The sequence below is a fragment of the Pelodiscus sinensis genome, chromosome 1 (assembly GCF_052426305.1).
Source record: "Pelodiscus sinensis isolate ZL-2025 chromosome 1, ASM5242630v1, whole genome shotgun sequence".
In the NCBI taxonomy this organism is placed as follows: domain Eukaryota; kingdom Metazoa; phylum Chordata; order Testudines; family Trionychidae; genus Pelodiscus; species Pelodiscus sinensis.
Window position 1 is genome coordinate 320,145,442 of NC_143052.1, and position 16,014 is coordinate 320,161,455.

Here is a 16,014-nt window from a genome sequence, read left to right on the forward strand (position 1 = left end):
ACTAGCGGGGTAGTGTAGACATACCCATATTCCAATTGATTCATCTCAGGATACGCTTATGTACCTGTGAAGGTGTTTCTTTTCAACTTCTCACCAATACAGTTCTCTGAGCACCAGCATAGACAAGAAGATTAAGATGCATCTTTAAGTCTGGACAAGTGCACTAAGAATTAAAAGTTCTGTGCTCTGCAGAGTACACGAAGGTACTGATTAGGTTCTGTCAAGTATCAATGCACTTCTCTTTCACTTTCCTCTCTCTCTTCCATCCATCCACAAAAGGAACAGGTTTCTCTGGAACTAGCGTCCTATCTCTACTCACTGATCAAATTAAAGTTTTCCAGTTTTCCTTGCTCTCTAGTCCACACCGTCCACATAAAACAAACTTCTAGAACAAGAGGCCAATTCAGCATTTGTGTCCGTTGAAAGCCTTGGCTTTTCTGCTGAGACTGCTAACAAGGGGGCTCCTTTGCATCACTTGGAGTAGTGGCTTTTACAATGTAAACTCTTGCCCATAGGAAACAAACTAACATCACATACATCACTTTACAAAGATCACTGTTGACCCAGTGATACTGATTTGGATTGAAGGTGAACCAGTGATCTACTGCAGAGGTGAATGCTCTGCATCCTAATACTGAGCTATCGAATCCCCTCTCCCAACCCTGCTGCCACATTATGTATTGTTTAGCTTTTTTTTTTTCTTTTTGCATGATCTCTGATGGCCAAGGCCATTCATGATAGGTTTAATAGTATGTACATTTGTATTGCAGTGCTGGTTGTAAATGACTAATTCATACCATTATTAAAATATCTTTCACATACATGGCTGAATTTTTAGTTCACATGAATGTGAGGGAGTAGTCCACTGAAGAGGAGGTGAGGCAGTTGCTGTACAGACTTCCCCTACCTCAGCAATGCCAACACAGAGATCAGCAGCTTAGGTTGCACTGCCGTCCTAAGGCTCTCTAAAAAAGAGACTGCCAGCTGTGTAGTACCAGTAGTGTTTTATTGGCACAAACAGGAGCCTGAATAGCCCCACTTATGTGTGTCATATAGATCACAATGGGAGCAAGGAGTAGGTAATCCCAAAGACCATTAGTCTGAATTATGTGTTTTGTATGAGTTGCACATGTTCTCTTTGTGCGTCTCTGTGAGAATGGGCCACTTTGTTCCTAAAGTTTGACAAGCCCTAATACGTTGTTTATTTTGTTGCTAATTTAACTGCAAGCTTCCCCTCTGGGCCATTACAAGTTGAAATCTTTGCAGAAGTATCACAACAGCAAAGCAAAGCTGTGAGAGACGAGATTCTACTGGGCCATGTCTCCAACTTTCCTCAGCAGGAGCTGAGCATTCAGCAGAAGTCAGGTAATAGATCTGGTTTGGCAGAGGGGAGGCAGTAGCAGTTTTCAGATCTTCTGTTGGGTAACAGAGCACTGGTTGCATGGAGGCAACATGACAGTTGAGTAGTCAGAAGAATTTCAGAGCACAGCAGCAGTTATACAGCCACTGACCATCTGCAAGGGTTTCCTTTCCATGTGCATGTCAACATCGCTTTTATTCACTTAAATATGCCAGGGGAATTGTCTGTTCAGAGGAAAAGTCTACAAAGTTAAAATGGAGAGCAGCAGAGACTAGCAAGTCCCAAGCGTACAGGACATGCCATGATATTGCATTTTCTGTTGACTAAAATAACTTGGGAATTGAAGCCTTTCACCCTAATCACACCTCCAGCATTATCTCATATGTGCATGCACATGTTAACTGGAGACAACACATGTGCATGTCTGTGAAAAATGGAGACAAGCAGCAGGCACAATTCCTAAATGTGCAGGTCATGGAAGGTGACACGGTAGGGGTACTACAGTATCATGACATGTCCCATGTGCATAATAAGTGTGGAAATACTAAATTAGGACCTGCTACTCAATCAGCTTTGTAGATTTCTTCCTCTGAACAGACAATTCCCATCAAAGGTTTTATAGATTTTGAAAGCTTTGGGTTTTGTTTGTAGAGGCAAGTTTCCAGGCCCCGATATGCTTTTCCAAACAAACAGCGCAGCAGTCAGATATAGGCTTGAGCAGTAAACCAAGAGCAGCAAACATGGTTAGTGCTGGCAAGCTCTCAGAGATTGCACAAGTCAAAGGCCCTCGGATCTTGCAGGACAACTACATTTCTAGTGTACTGGCATAGCAGGAAGTGTCTCATGTAAAAGCTTGTGGCTTTGGATGGCACATTTCACCACAGAGGCTTGGAACTAGGGATGTAAGAGTGTAGCCATTTAAAAGGGTAACCAATAAGCATGAGCTCTTGGTCTGGCTCCTAGGGCCTCTGTACCAGAGGCAGCTGCATAGGGGGCAGGCAGGCCCTGGTATGTACCAGGAGCCAGCATAAAAAAGTCCCAGGGAGCTGGCTGCCACCCTGCATATAGCTGTGTAATCGCATGGTTAGCCAATTATGTGCATGATAACATCTCTACTTGCAACCTAACTTTTGCCACAGCTTTGACTTCCCTACCACTATTTTCTCGTTGCTTAATGGCCCAGCCCCTGAATCCTGTGCACAATGTGACTAATAGCATGTATGCTGGAGAAGTTCAGCGAGAAAAAGGAATCCTTCCTCTTAAGCTACAAGGGAGTCAGTGAAAATGACCGGTGGTCCAGAATGCAGCCTCATACCTGCTATAGTTCTCATGGCTATTATGTTTCCTCTCACAAGAGGAGTCAACTAGTGGGTCTGGATTGCTGTAGATTCATTATCTTCACCCCAAAGCCCTTTGTGCTGGGACAGAGAGGGGACTGAGAGCACACGTCTGTAGCATTCATAGGCTGATTACATAGGCAAGGCTCATTGCATCCTTTCTTTTGGACTGCACAGAAGAGTAACACTGCATGCACCCCTTTCTAAACTCCTTTTATTATTTGCAACATCTCTGTAGATCTGATCCAATTTCTGTATGTACATTTCCTCTCTAAAATTTTCACTCACAGATGAAGCCCCAAGTCTAGGGAAGGGCAATTCATTTTTTGGGGAAAAAATTCAATTCACCGTCAACGTTCCCTGTCAATGTGGAGTAATCTTTTTTTATGTAGCACCATCAGAGGGCAGATTTTATTCTTATGGAAGCTATCAAACTGCGGATGCTGCTGCCTACAATTAGGCAAATAAGCTCTTGTGCAATTTCTAACTGTGCCCATATAATAATAGCCTTTATTATACGGGTGAAAACCTGTATCTGGTTTCTGTTTGCATTTCAGCACTCACCACTAGTCCATTGCTACACCTGATAGCCCTCGCAAAGCCAGTAGGAACACAGACCAAATCCTATCGGCGAAAACCTCTACAGAGAGATGAAATCTACACCCAGAAAGATATATCTTCCAGCAAAAGGGGCCTTCACTGATAGAGTCTGGTGTCTTGCTAACATACTGTTGAGTTTCTGGCTAAAATATTTTACCTTCCCTTTACAGAGCTGTCAAAAAAAAAAAATTAAAAACTAGCTAGCAGAAACATAAATTGAGCAACACAGAAATTTTCCACATTTTTCTCTTACACTGCGGTAGGGAAATTACTCTGTAGGGAAGGCAGCTTTTGATCAACTTTACTTGTCATAACACAGAAGCAAATAACACAATACTTTGCATCACTGCTGATGCTGTGGATGTGTCACCTTTATACAAGCTTATACAAGCAGTGACTGTACAATCTACTCGGATTTTGGGAGCTAGCAGTCTTATTTGCAAACACTGTCATTATCTCCATGGTGATGCTGACAACAATTTTTAGTTTTTGCACTGATCTCTATGATTATAAATTCACTTTTACAATAAATTAGCTGCTTGGAAGGACACCCTGCAACAGGCTTCTTCAGGGTATCATTCCTAACTTCTGCATGCTATTTTCCAAAGGTTTTAGAATGCCTATTACATCTGCTTAGCCAAAAAGCTTTTCCATAGAATTACCATGATGAAATGAGCTGTTGACAGGGGTAGGTGGTGAAAGGATACAGTGGGACAGGACAGGTTATTAACTTCAGATCAAACTATTGCACAATGAAGATGTGTCAACAAGGTCTCAAATACAGATGTGCAATATATGTACTGTACAGTACTAATTGTTCTAATAGTTTGCACACTGATAAATTAGGAACAGTACTGCAGCTGTGCTAGGGTAGAGGTAGGGTAGATAAACTGGACCATTTCACCATCTGTAATGTTAGTACAAATAACTTGTTTTTTACTGCATGCAAAATGCACTTTACGTACTAAACATGTGTAAATGGCCTTTGGCCAATATCTTTGAAAAGTCATGGAGATCAGGAGAGATCCTGGATGATTGGAAAAAGGCAAATGTAGTGCCCATCTTCAAAAAAGGGAAGAAGGACGATCCAGGGAACTATAGGCCAGTCAGTCTTATCTCGGTCCCTGGAAAAATCATAAAAGGGATCCTTAAGGAATCTATTTTGAGGCACTTGGAAGAGGGGAAAGTGATCAAGAATAGTCAGCATGGATTCACAAAGGGCAAGTGGTGCCTGACCAATCTGATTAGCTTCTATGATGAGATAACTGGCTCTGTAGACATGGCAAAGTCAGTGGATGTGATATACCTTGACTTTAGCAAGGCTTTTGATATAGTCTCCCACAATATTCTTGCCAGCAAGTTAAGGGAATGTGGATTGGATAAATGGATGGTAAGATCAATAGAAACCTGGCTAGAAGGTCGGGCCCAGCGGGTAGTGATCAACGGCTCAATGTCAGGATGGCGGTCGGTTTCCAGCGGAGTGCCCCAAGGTTCAGTTCTAGGACTGGTTTTGTTCAATATCTTTATTAATGACCTGGATGAGGAGATAGATTGCACCCTCAGCAAGTTTGCAGATGACACTAGGCTAGGGGGAGAGGTAGATACTCTCGAGGCCAGAGGAAGGGTCCAGAGTGACTGAGACAAACTGGAGGATTGGGCTACAAGAGGTTCAACAAGGACAAGTGCAGAGTCCTGCACTTGGGACGGAAGAATCCCAAGCATTGTTGCAGGCTGGGGACCAACCAGCTAAGTAGTAGTTCTGCAGAAAAGGACCTGTAGGTTACAGTGGATGAGAAGCTGGATATGAGTCAACAGTGTGCTAATGGCATATTAGGTTGCATTAGGAAGAGCATTTCCAGCAAATCCAGAGATGTGATTATTCCCCTTTATTCGGCTCTTGTGAGGCCACATCTGGAGTATTGTGTCCAGTTCTGGGCCCCACACTACAAAAAGGATGGGGACACATTGGAGAGGGTCCAGGGGAGGGCAACTAAAATGATTAGGGGGCTGGAGCATATGACCTACGAGGAGAGGCTGAGGGAGTTGGGTGTGTTTGGTCTGCAGAATGAAGAGTGAGGGGGGATTTGATAGCAGCCTTCAACTACCTGAAGGGAGGTTCCAAAGAGGATGGAGAAAGGTTGTTCTCAGTAGTGACCGATAGCAGAACAAGGAACAATGGTCTCAAGTTGCGGTGGCAGAGGTCCATGTTGGATATTAGGAAAAACTATATCACTAGGAAAGTGGTGAAGCACTGGAATGGGTTACCTAGGGAAGTAGTGGAGTCTCCATCTCTAGACGTGTTTAAGTCTCGGCTTGTCAAAGCCCTGGCTGGGTTGATTTAGTTATGATTGGTCCTTCCTAGGGCAGGGGGTTGGACTTGATGACCTTCTGAGGTCTCTTCCAACTCTATGGTTCTATAATCTAAATTAATGTTTAAGGGTGCAAACATGTTCTCTTTGGCAGAAAGCCAAGAGAAGTCTGAAGTGAGGCTGGAAACTGTACCTTCAACTCCAAAAATTTTTCACCGGAGCTGCCTTTGGATGGGGAAGGTGGAGGAGGCACTACATTTGCTCCACTGCATCACAAACAGGACATAGAGACATTCAGGGAAGATTGGGGCATTCACATTAAAGTTATTCTTGATGCTAATCTGGAGGTCCCCTCTCCTATTGTAGCAGGATATCCTTGTGACAGGATCAGCTTTCTCTGACCAGAGGAAATCCTCTGGGATGGAGTTGGTCCTTCCTTACCCAGTCATGTTTCCCAGAAACTAAGTATCCTCAAATGTGCAGAGTTGTTTGGAAATAGATTCTAGGAGGGGAGGTTATGCTGTGTTGACTGATTCCCCCACCCTTCAACAGAATGGTGGTCAAAGTAGTAAGTTTTTTACTTATTTTATCCTCTCCATAGCAAAAAGTACAGGGATTTTTTAAAAATGCCTCAATTTAGAACTGTAAACCAGTACTTAGGGAAAATAAGTGGCCTGATTTTGAAAAATCCTGAGCACTCAGCATCTCCCAGGGAAATTGAAAGTTTTGTTTTTACTTCAATAGGCTTTGGATCAAGTCCTTACAGAGCTATACATTTTCAAAAGCACTGTGCAAACATTAGGTAATGAACTGCTTTTGCTAACAATAGAACAGTGTTGGTCTGTAAGAGAAGGACCCTACAGTGGGTATACTTACAAGGACTGTTCTACAGTTAGTACTAATTGAAGAAGAAACCCAAGGGAAAGGGTGAAATCAGAGGGTATGTCTACACTACCACCCTAGTTCGAACTAGGGTGGTAATGCAGGCATACCACACTTGCAAATGAAGCCCGGGATTTGAATTTCCCGGGCTTCATTTGCATAAGCTGGCCGGCGCCATTTTTAAATGCCGGCTTGTTCGAACCCCGTGCCGCGCGACTACACGCGGCACGGGCTAGATAGTTCGAACTAGCAAGCCATTCCGAACTATCTGTACGCATCGTGGAACGCCAGCGCGGCACGGGGTTCGACCAAGCCAGCAATTAAAAATGGCGCCGGCCAGCATATGCAAATGAAGCACGGGAAATTCAAATCCCAGGCTTCATTTGCAAGTGCGGTATGCCTACATTACCCCGCTAGTTCGAACTAGCGGGGTAGTGTAGACATACCCAGAAAGAATAAAGTCTATCTAAAAACATGTCCATTTGTGGCCACAACCTCTCCTGCTGAAAATGGGCACAGCTCAGCTGAAGTCAACAGAGTTGCACCAATTTTCAAAAGATTGGATCTGGCTCTTTAATTTTTGAGACTTGGATTAATCTATATTTTAATCAATCATTTGCATGAAACAATAGATAAGCATATTTTATTTTAAAAATTGTACACATATTTTAGTCTCTTCTGCATTAGAAAAAGAAACATTTCAGCCAAGCCAAAGCAAATGAAACTTCCTGCTTAATATTGCTAATAATGGATGCAATTTTCAAAAGCTCCTTAGCCATCTAAGAATACAAGTCCCATTAAAAATCAGTGGAACTTATATTCCTGTGACTGAGCTGCTTTGAAAATCTCATCCAAAAGTGCTTCTCATATCTACTGGATTCTGCTCTCAATAGGCTATAACATGCCATCATAAAGACTTCTATATTAAATTGATAGTATGAGATATGGCCCACGGTATGCAACAGAACTTTACTCATCAATACATTAATCTTTATGACTTGGTTTGCATTGTTTTGGAAAGACTGCACACATGCTGCTAGTAGGACAAATACTGAGCATCTTTTTATATTACTTATGCAAGATAGCGTTCATCTAAACCATAAAAGCCATGTAAGTATTTTTCTGTAATATTTTTCTTTCAAAATATTAATATTTTTGCTGCCAAAAAGTCAAAAAGTCTTGCCGTTTTTATAATTATAGTATTTGATAGAGAGAGTATCTGAAATATACAACAGCTTATTCTGAGACGCTCACTCATTTTACAGTATATGGAATGTAATTGTCCAGAAAGTGAAATATGTATAAAAATAGGTAAAATTCCTACAATATTGTACTGATTTATATATTCCTCCTGCCTGGAAGGTTACAGCACTCTACAATATATGTATGAAATGTTTGTTCAGAAAGTTAAAAAACATTGTTACCTTGGTGAATGGCACGTTAATGTAGGAATGCATAATCAGAACTGATGCTCAATTCTGCTTAGCTGGTGCAAATCTATAGACAACCATCACCAACTTGTGTTTAAAACAAAAATCAATCCCAAAGATTCATTTTGGATTTGCTTTTGTTTTTTCTAAAGGGACCGAATTGAAATTTACAACCAATCATTCCTCTGGAAATAGAAGTATTTTGTTACATTTTTTTCTCCTTCTTCCCAGTTTGTTTACTGACAGCAGTTACCCACCTTTTAAAATAATTATTGCCTGACATTACATAGAGCTTTTACTGCTTATCTGGGACAAAGCAGTGAAATAAAGAGAATATCCAACTTTCCTCTCATGACCCAGTTTGGGCTTGTGCTTTTTTGATGAGTCTTTTGATCTGCAGCAGGTCTCATAGGCTTGTCTCCCGAAGAAACATGGTGCCAATGTTGTAGGAAACTTTTTTCACTCTGGCAGACGTAATGGAGGGCTTTGGCTGCTTCTGATCACTTGTGACCTCTAGGAAGTAACAGATCCCAGGGATTTCCTTTGGAAAGTTTTCTGGAAGCGCTTCACGGGACCGAGGAATAAAAGTAAAGTTTTCTTCATTTTTCAAAAGCCTAAGGAAAAAAAAAGAGGCAATCCAGAATTACATGGTCTGATAGTCTGAGTACAGTTAGAATAGTTCCTGTGCAACTCCCAGTTGGAAACTTGTTAAATTGTGTGAATATTTACAAATCACAGGCCAGAATCCTGGGATGGACAGACCTCCAAACCTATGCAAAATCATATTAATAACATTATAACTTATTTTGTGTAATGTTGGGTCATTTATTATTAAGATATAGGCACAATTAAGTTCTTTGCAAGATACTTGAAAATATAGCAATATTGATATATGTTTAGTTAGTTATGATATAAAATGTTCAGGCGGATTTTTTATTTTCTGTCTCAAGGGACAATGATATATCAAAACATAACTCTTGAGACATACCCTCAGTGATACACAAACTCAGAAAAGCTACATTTTAAACTTTACCTTGCTTCAACTTTATACTATTTTCTTGTGTGTTGTCTGTATTAGTTATAGAAAGAAGTGCTTTGTACAAAATATTTAACAGAGGTTTAAATGCTATACCAAACAGATTGTAACTCTAAGGCTTGGTCTATACTAGAGCAGGCAAGTTGGCTTAAAGTATGCCATCCAGCTACGCAAAATGCATAGCTGGACTCGGCATATCTTAAACTGAGTCACCACAGTATCTACACAGTGGGAGGCCAACGGGAGCACATGCTTCCATCGGCTTCCCTTACTCTTTGAAGATCGAGAAGCACTGGAGGCCAGCAGGGGCTGCCCTCAGTGTTCAATTTGGGGGTCTACACTAGACCTGCTAAATCGAGTGCAGAAAGATTGACCTCCAGAGGGTTGATCTTCTCTGTAGCATAGACAAGGCCTAAGGACCTTGACTCAAAAGTAAACAAACCATGTAAAACATTAATTTTAGAGGAAAAAATGGATTGTGAAAAGGAATAAAGATTTGAGTGATAAGAGCACAGTAAGTCAAGAGGTAAGGTGAACCTCTATCAACCTGAATCCCTTGCAAGAAAACTTCTCTGCTTATGTCTTAAAAACTTTAGAAAAGGCATATTGGTAATACTTTAATTCTAATGTTTATTTCCTAAACAGTGACATGGCAAACACTTTTTGTGAAATGCATACTTGTAAATACGTTAGCGAAATACAAAGTTCTTAATATAATTTCCTAATGTCATTACTATGTAAATGGTAAAAAGCTTTTATGTACTAACATGGATTCCAATAACCTTGCTAAACTAATTATTAATGTAATAAGGCATTTAAACATAGAATATTTATATTAATGGAAAATTAAGCAATTACTGGCAATGCTCAAGCCAGTCCCTCACCCAAATCAGGAACACAAAGAATCATCTCTCCAAAATTGTTATAAAGAATCAGAAGCTTTTTAAATAATTAAGTTAAAGACATTCAGAACAATTTTAAAGAATTGTTTTAAGAACTAAAAATATTTCGTTAAAGAATATGAGTATTTGGACTTTTTGAACACAGGACTGAATTTCCTGTTGGACTCCAATAATATGGAAGGAATTGCTCAGAAAACAGACCAAGTAAAAGGGAAGATAAACTCTTAACTTAAAACAGTTATCTGGAATTTTCCTACCTCAAGAATAACAGGCAATTAGAAATGTTGCATATTTTTTAAACAGATGGCATATTCAGGAGCTGAAGGTGCTACCAAAGCCAATCCTAATAGGCATGAAGCAAAGGAAAGAATGAAAATAATGAACTGTGAATCTGAACAAAGCCAAAAGAATTCTGTTTTAATATCATTTAAAGAAAAAGAGTATTAAAAACCCTGTAGTGATCACACCTCACACAATTATACCCTCTGTTACCCTGTTTAAACAGCAAACACCCTACAATTCGCCATGTCTTTCTCTACAAGAAAGGTACTACACACAGACAAGAAGAACTGAGAAGCCTCAAGACTTTGTTTTGCTCATAGGGAACTCTGTAGGCCAGATTGTGTTACCCTTCACAAGTGGCTCTGATGATTTAATCAAGACCCCTCATAAAGCAAGATACTCTTCAGTTTAATTAAGGGTACCAAAATCTGACACTATCCCATTAAAACTATCCAGAATAGTTTAAAGAAGCTTTACCACTATAATCTGTTCCAACTGGCTATAGTCACATGGAGACAGCTTGCCAGCATGGCCACACAGCAATGTTCCAGTCACAACCACATTTCTGTCGCTACAGCGACTAAGCCTCAGGCAGGAAGGGGCGATGATAGACATCTGGCTTTGCTAGCTTTTTGTCATCTGGGGATTTGTCCCATATCACAGAAAGCTTCAGCAGGCTAGAACTGCTAGTCTTGCAGCCTTTTTGTCAAATATCTTCCCTCAAATAAATTACTGATATAGAAGTTGTATTCTCAGATTACTAAAGAAGCCTTTACAAAAGCACTCTTCCTCTCCCCACCCCCTATCACACACACACCCAAGAAAGGACTGAGAGAGACATGGGTAACCACTCCATCACAACAGCTGAGACTTGTTCTTTAATCTTCTTCCTGTTGCTTTCAAGCTAACATGGACAGTAAAGAAAATGGAATTCAGCCTCTTGCAGGGGTTCAAAGAACTTCAAGTGTCATGGTAAATTCTTACAATAAGAAAACAGTTTGTGCCGTTTTCCTTTCCATTTTCTCTCTGACAGCCTCATCCAAAGACCACTGAAAGATTCCAGTGGCCTTTGGAACAGATTCTACATTACCTTCTCCTCTTGTTAGAGCCCTGCTCATCTGCAGATATCCCCTTAATGTCCATGAGTATCTGGATCTGGGGATATGGATATTTGTGGCTCAATTTTGCGAATGTGGAAGTAGATACAAGTTTTATATAGAGAACCCTACAAATCTGCTTTATATTGCTGGTACTTCATCCTCAGATTTTTGCAGATGAAGGTACAGATTTTGTATCCATTCAAAGCTCTACTCATTGCTCACAAAACTTAATCCTGGGAAGATGTCAAAGGAATACTGCTCTGGGGTGAATTTTCCAGAACATTCTAAAACTTTTCTCTTGTCCTGAAATCTGAGAACATTCATTATCATGGCACACAGATTGCCCCCTTTTTAGGTTTTGGCTGAAAGATGAAAGATGGATCTCTGCTCTATTTTTATGTGCATTTGAAGGCATTTTTCTCCCAGCACTTTAGACTCAGGTTGGTTACAAATCTAATCATGCTTTTTCCTTCAGCCTCTGCTGTGGTGCTTGTTATTATGTGGTTTGAGTGTCGTGATCTGTTTTCCAGGTCTTCAATTCTATGATCAAAATACTATCATATTTTCTGAATTGCTTGAAAGCCTGTGCTGGCCTCTATAGAGAAGATTCACTCCTTTAATCTTAGAAATGTTTGCAGTAAATGTTCCTAGCTTTAAGTCTACAGGTTTAATAAATTGCAGGAACATTTCTCTGACCCACAGATTTCCCAGATTTCTGCCACAGCAGCTCCTAGAATAGTTTCAAATCTGCATGCGACGCCACACTGCAATTCCTTCCACTTGAATTCGGTATATTTACCAACTTCTCGGGTGTTTTAGCTGAGACAGCTTTTAAGACCCCGTGTGCTAATGGAGGGGCACAAAAGTGACTTAACCAGAATTGAGGACCATGGCCTCAGAATGCAACTGCTTCATTATTCTTTACATTGTGTATGGCACATCAGTGAGAGAAGAGTCATGCACTGAATTGTTGGAAGTTAAGGCAAGTTCTCCTTTAATATTCACACACAAAATAGAAAGTCAGAGGCAATGTCTGAACCATGGACCAAATCCCAGCATGGGAAGCAAATAAGATACAAAAGGAGCATGAATACCAGGATGACACTTTGGTGACAATTGAAGAAACCAGCATGGCTGAGATATGTTTTCTAACTCCTTTTTTATTTGGAGTCTACAAGGGTATGGCTAGACTACAAGTTTTTGTCAGAAAAAGGTACGCAAAATGCACTATGCATTTAGCATATCTTTTTCTGATTCTTTTGTCGGAAGAGGCTTTTCCAACATTTGGCCTGTCTAGACTGGGCCAAATGTTGGGGAAAAAAAACCCTCTTTCGGAAGCCTGAGTAGAACAAGGAATACAGGGGCTTCCGAAAGAGCGCATTTGCTCTTCCGCAAAAAAAAAGCAGAAGAGCAAGCACGTTGCCTAGATGTGGTGGAGTTTTTTTGGGATACTAGAGGTATCCCGAAAAACCACCACAGTCTAGCTGTACTCCAATTGTGCTACTTTGCAGCCCTCATGTTTTAATACCATTCTAATAGTTTTGTTACCAACCCCAGTTGGGCAAAGGAATCTTATTTAGAATGTAAAAGTAAAATAGATGCCATAAACTATTATTTTAAAAGATTTTCACAAGAGTGTGGTGCAGAAGAGGATATCCTGTCACAGTGACTTGGGGACGGAGTTGAATGTTATTCAAATAAAGGTCATTTGGACAATCTCCAAAAGCAAGAGACTAAGGACATGTCTACACTAAGAGATAAAGTCAAATTTGTTAATATCAATTTTTAGCACCCAATTTTGTAAAATCGAAGGTGCATGTCCCCACTGTATGCACAAATTCAATGTAGTTTGAAGTAGATAGGGTGGCTACCATCGACTTTGTGAGTGATGCACCATGGGGAGCTATCAGTGCACATTGGGACCAAAACTGAGTAGCATTCCCGTTATGCTCCCAGTGCACGTTGGGACCAAAACTGAGTAGCAGCCCATAACACATTTGTCTACTCCCTCTCTCCAAGTTTAAGACCAATGGCAAACAGTCTTTTCATGCCCTTTTTTCTCTTGTTGGTTTTCCATGCAGATGACATGGCAGCCTAAGCATAGCATCCATCATCATAATGCTTTGATGTAAATGGTACCCATGATGATAACCTTGGTGCGTCTAATGCTAGGGTATGTCCAGAGTATATCCAGGGTCTACCTAAATGAGGAAGATTTTCAGGAAGCCATGAACATACTCTTCTGTGAAGCATTTGAGTTGAACATATTACAAATGTTGCCAGCATTTGATCCTCTGGACATAGTGGAACACCGGTTCTGGTGCCATCAGGCAAGCACAGACCAGTGGGACTGCATTGTTATGCAGGTATGGGATGATTAGCAGTGGCTATAAAACTTTTGCATGCATAAGGCCACTTTCATGGAAGTTTGCAAATTGCTTTCCCCCTATCCTGTAGCACAAGAATACCAGAATGAGACCCACTCTGACAGAGGAGGAGCAAGTGACAATTGATCTGTGGAAGCTTGCAACACCAGATAGCTACCAGTCATACCAGCGCATCCCTCTACTATGACATCCACATTTCCCAGAGTCACTACCCTCCATAGCAGAAGAACATTGATTGCTTTGGTTGCTTCAATCACAACAGCCCCCACTATCGATTTCCCCACTCTGAACTGATTCCCAACTGGACTGGTAGCTGTCTGGTGTTGCAAGCTTCCATAGGGCTATTATCACTTTCTTCTCCATTGTCAGAGTGGGTGTCATTCGGGAAGCTTATATTCTACCTAAAGCTATTCTAGCTTCCATATTTTCAATAGCAGTGGGACTGAGGTTGATGTACATCATCATCTTTCCAAATCAGAACTGGTTCTAAACTCAACTGGATCCTTCTGTTAATGTGAAGAATTGGGAGTAGGTGGTACAGAATTCCTTACATATTCATTCATAATTTAGTACCCTTGGCTGTTTCGTCTGCTAAACTGAAATTCTCCCAATCAGTTTAAATTCTTCCAAAAAACAAACAAACCCAACCCCCGCAAAGAAGCATCACTTCCATTGCCCAGAAATACACTGGGTTTGGAATTATAGTATTGTGCTTAGAAACATTTTGCTAAATTTAGCTTCCCCAATTTTATTTAAAGACATCAGTAAAAAAACAAAATTATGCTTTAATTATTTTGTTTCATTTGATTATTCATCATTGGAAAGAGGAAGCATTTAAAGACTTGAGTGTTTGTGCAAATGAGCATGTGGCGGGGTCAACCTCAGACAGGTCTTTAGGGAAAACCTTAAATGCATGTTCCTTGAAATATCAATTTTCTTATACAGTAGATGAAACCATAGTGGCAAAGCAACAAGATTCCAAAGTCTATTTATTTGGTAGGAAATAAGTTTAGTACATCTTCAGTTGTGAGTCCTTCTTAAAGACCCATTAGTATGGTTTCATCTACATCTGTCTATCTGAAAGCAATTCTACTGCCACTATTCCTTCTCCCAGTTAATTAGTGCAAATATTTGTTGAGAGGCATGGCCTGGACTGCTGAGCACATGACTCCCGCTGTGGCATTAACTCCACCTTTGGCCTTGGGTAAGCAATTAGCACTTCTTGCCTCAGTTTCTTAGCCTCAAGAGTTGCTGCTTTCCACCAGTGTGTATCACATTCTGATTTAGAAATCAGGTTGATAGAAAAATACAACTGCTGGTGAGTAATCCAATGAGTCTGCTTAATCTACTTCCCTCAGTAACATCTTTAGTTCCTCCTTCTGTAGAAAATCAGAGGGTTTCACTACTTGCCACAGAGTGCTTGGATAAGTATAATTCTGTGAAAACTATAAAAATGCAGATCCACCTAACAAAATGCAGACTGTAAAAATGCAGAGCCACCTAGCAAAACTAGGTGGAGGGAGAGCAACATGGGAGGACAAATTAATCGGGGTTAATTTTTTCAAAAGTACCCACAGGCCAGATTTTTAAAGATACCTAAACATCTAGTGATGGAGATAGCTACTCCACAGGTGTTTCAAAAGCGCTTTGATGTGTAACTCCCACTCTAATCAATGGGAATTAAGGGCCTAGAGAGATTTTCAAAAGCCTGAGGCCCAGATGTTCAAAAGGAGTTAGGTGTTGCACCTTATTTTTAAGCACCTACAAAATCATTAAAATTTACATGGAGAGTAAAAACATACAGCTGCTTCCAGTTACTCACTTAGCTTAATTGGTAGAAGCTTGTGAGGTTGATCTAGAAGTCGGACACTTATATCTAGCATTTCTTAATTTTTAAGTCCTTGACTCTGAAACTGTAATAATGTCCTTTTAATGTGGGTCTTTCCTATTTCATTAGCCTTATAAATAGATCCTCTTGTTAATTGTATTGGATACATAAACACATGTATGTATACATGCATGTATCCAGCTGCTAGCTGATGAGTGGGCTGGCCCCAAAGTTTACACTTCTCATGTCTTATGTCTTCCTCTGTAGCATCTGGTATTTGTCCCTGACAGACAGGATACTGTTCTACATGGATGACTGGTCTGACACAATATGGCAAGTCCCTTGCTCCATTACAAATTCAAATGACACATCATTACAGTACCCAGCAGCAGTACTACTAAAATACAACTGATAAGGAGGTGTCTTTGCTTTCATAATGTCCAGAACGGATCCATTTTGTCCAAAATTTTAGTGACTTTGGCTTCTTACTATAATTTGTATTTACTGGGGAAAGCTTAGTAGGACTTCGACTGATCTGAGGATATCTGGTTCTAATTCTTT

The 16,014-nt window shown here is 40.4% G+C and overlaps 1 protein-coding gene across 2 annotated transcripts in view; it reads right to left on the reverse strand.

Moving 5' to 3' along the window:
- Positions 1 to 4,016: 4,016 nt before the first annotated feature.
- The window catches only part of GUCY1A2 (guanylate cyclase 1 soluble subunit alpha 2), a 270,795-nt gene continuing 258,797 nt past the window's right edge, over positions 4,017 to 16,014 (reverse strand). For both annotated transcript variants that reach the window (XM_089775679.1, XM_089775680.1), the window contains one exon: positions 4,017 to 8,532. In XM_089775679.1, coding sequence (XP_089631805.1) covers positions 8,325 to 8,532 — 208 coding nt within the window. In that variant the 3' untranslated portion in view covers positions 4,017 to 8,324. The remainder of the gene's footprint in view (positions 8,533 to 16,014) is intronic.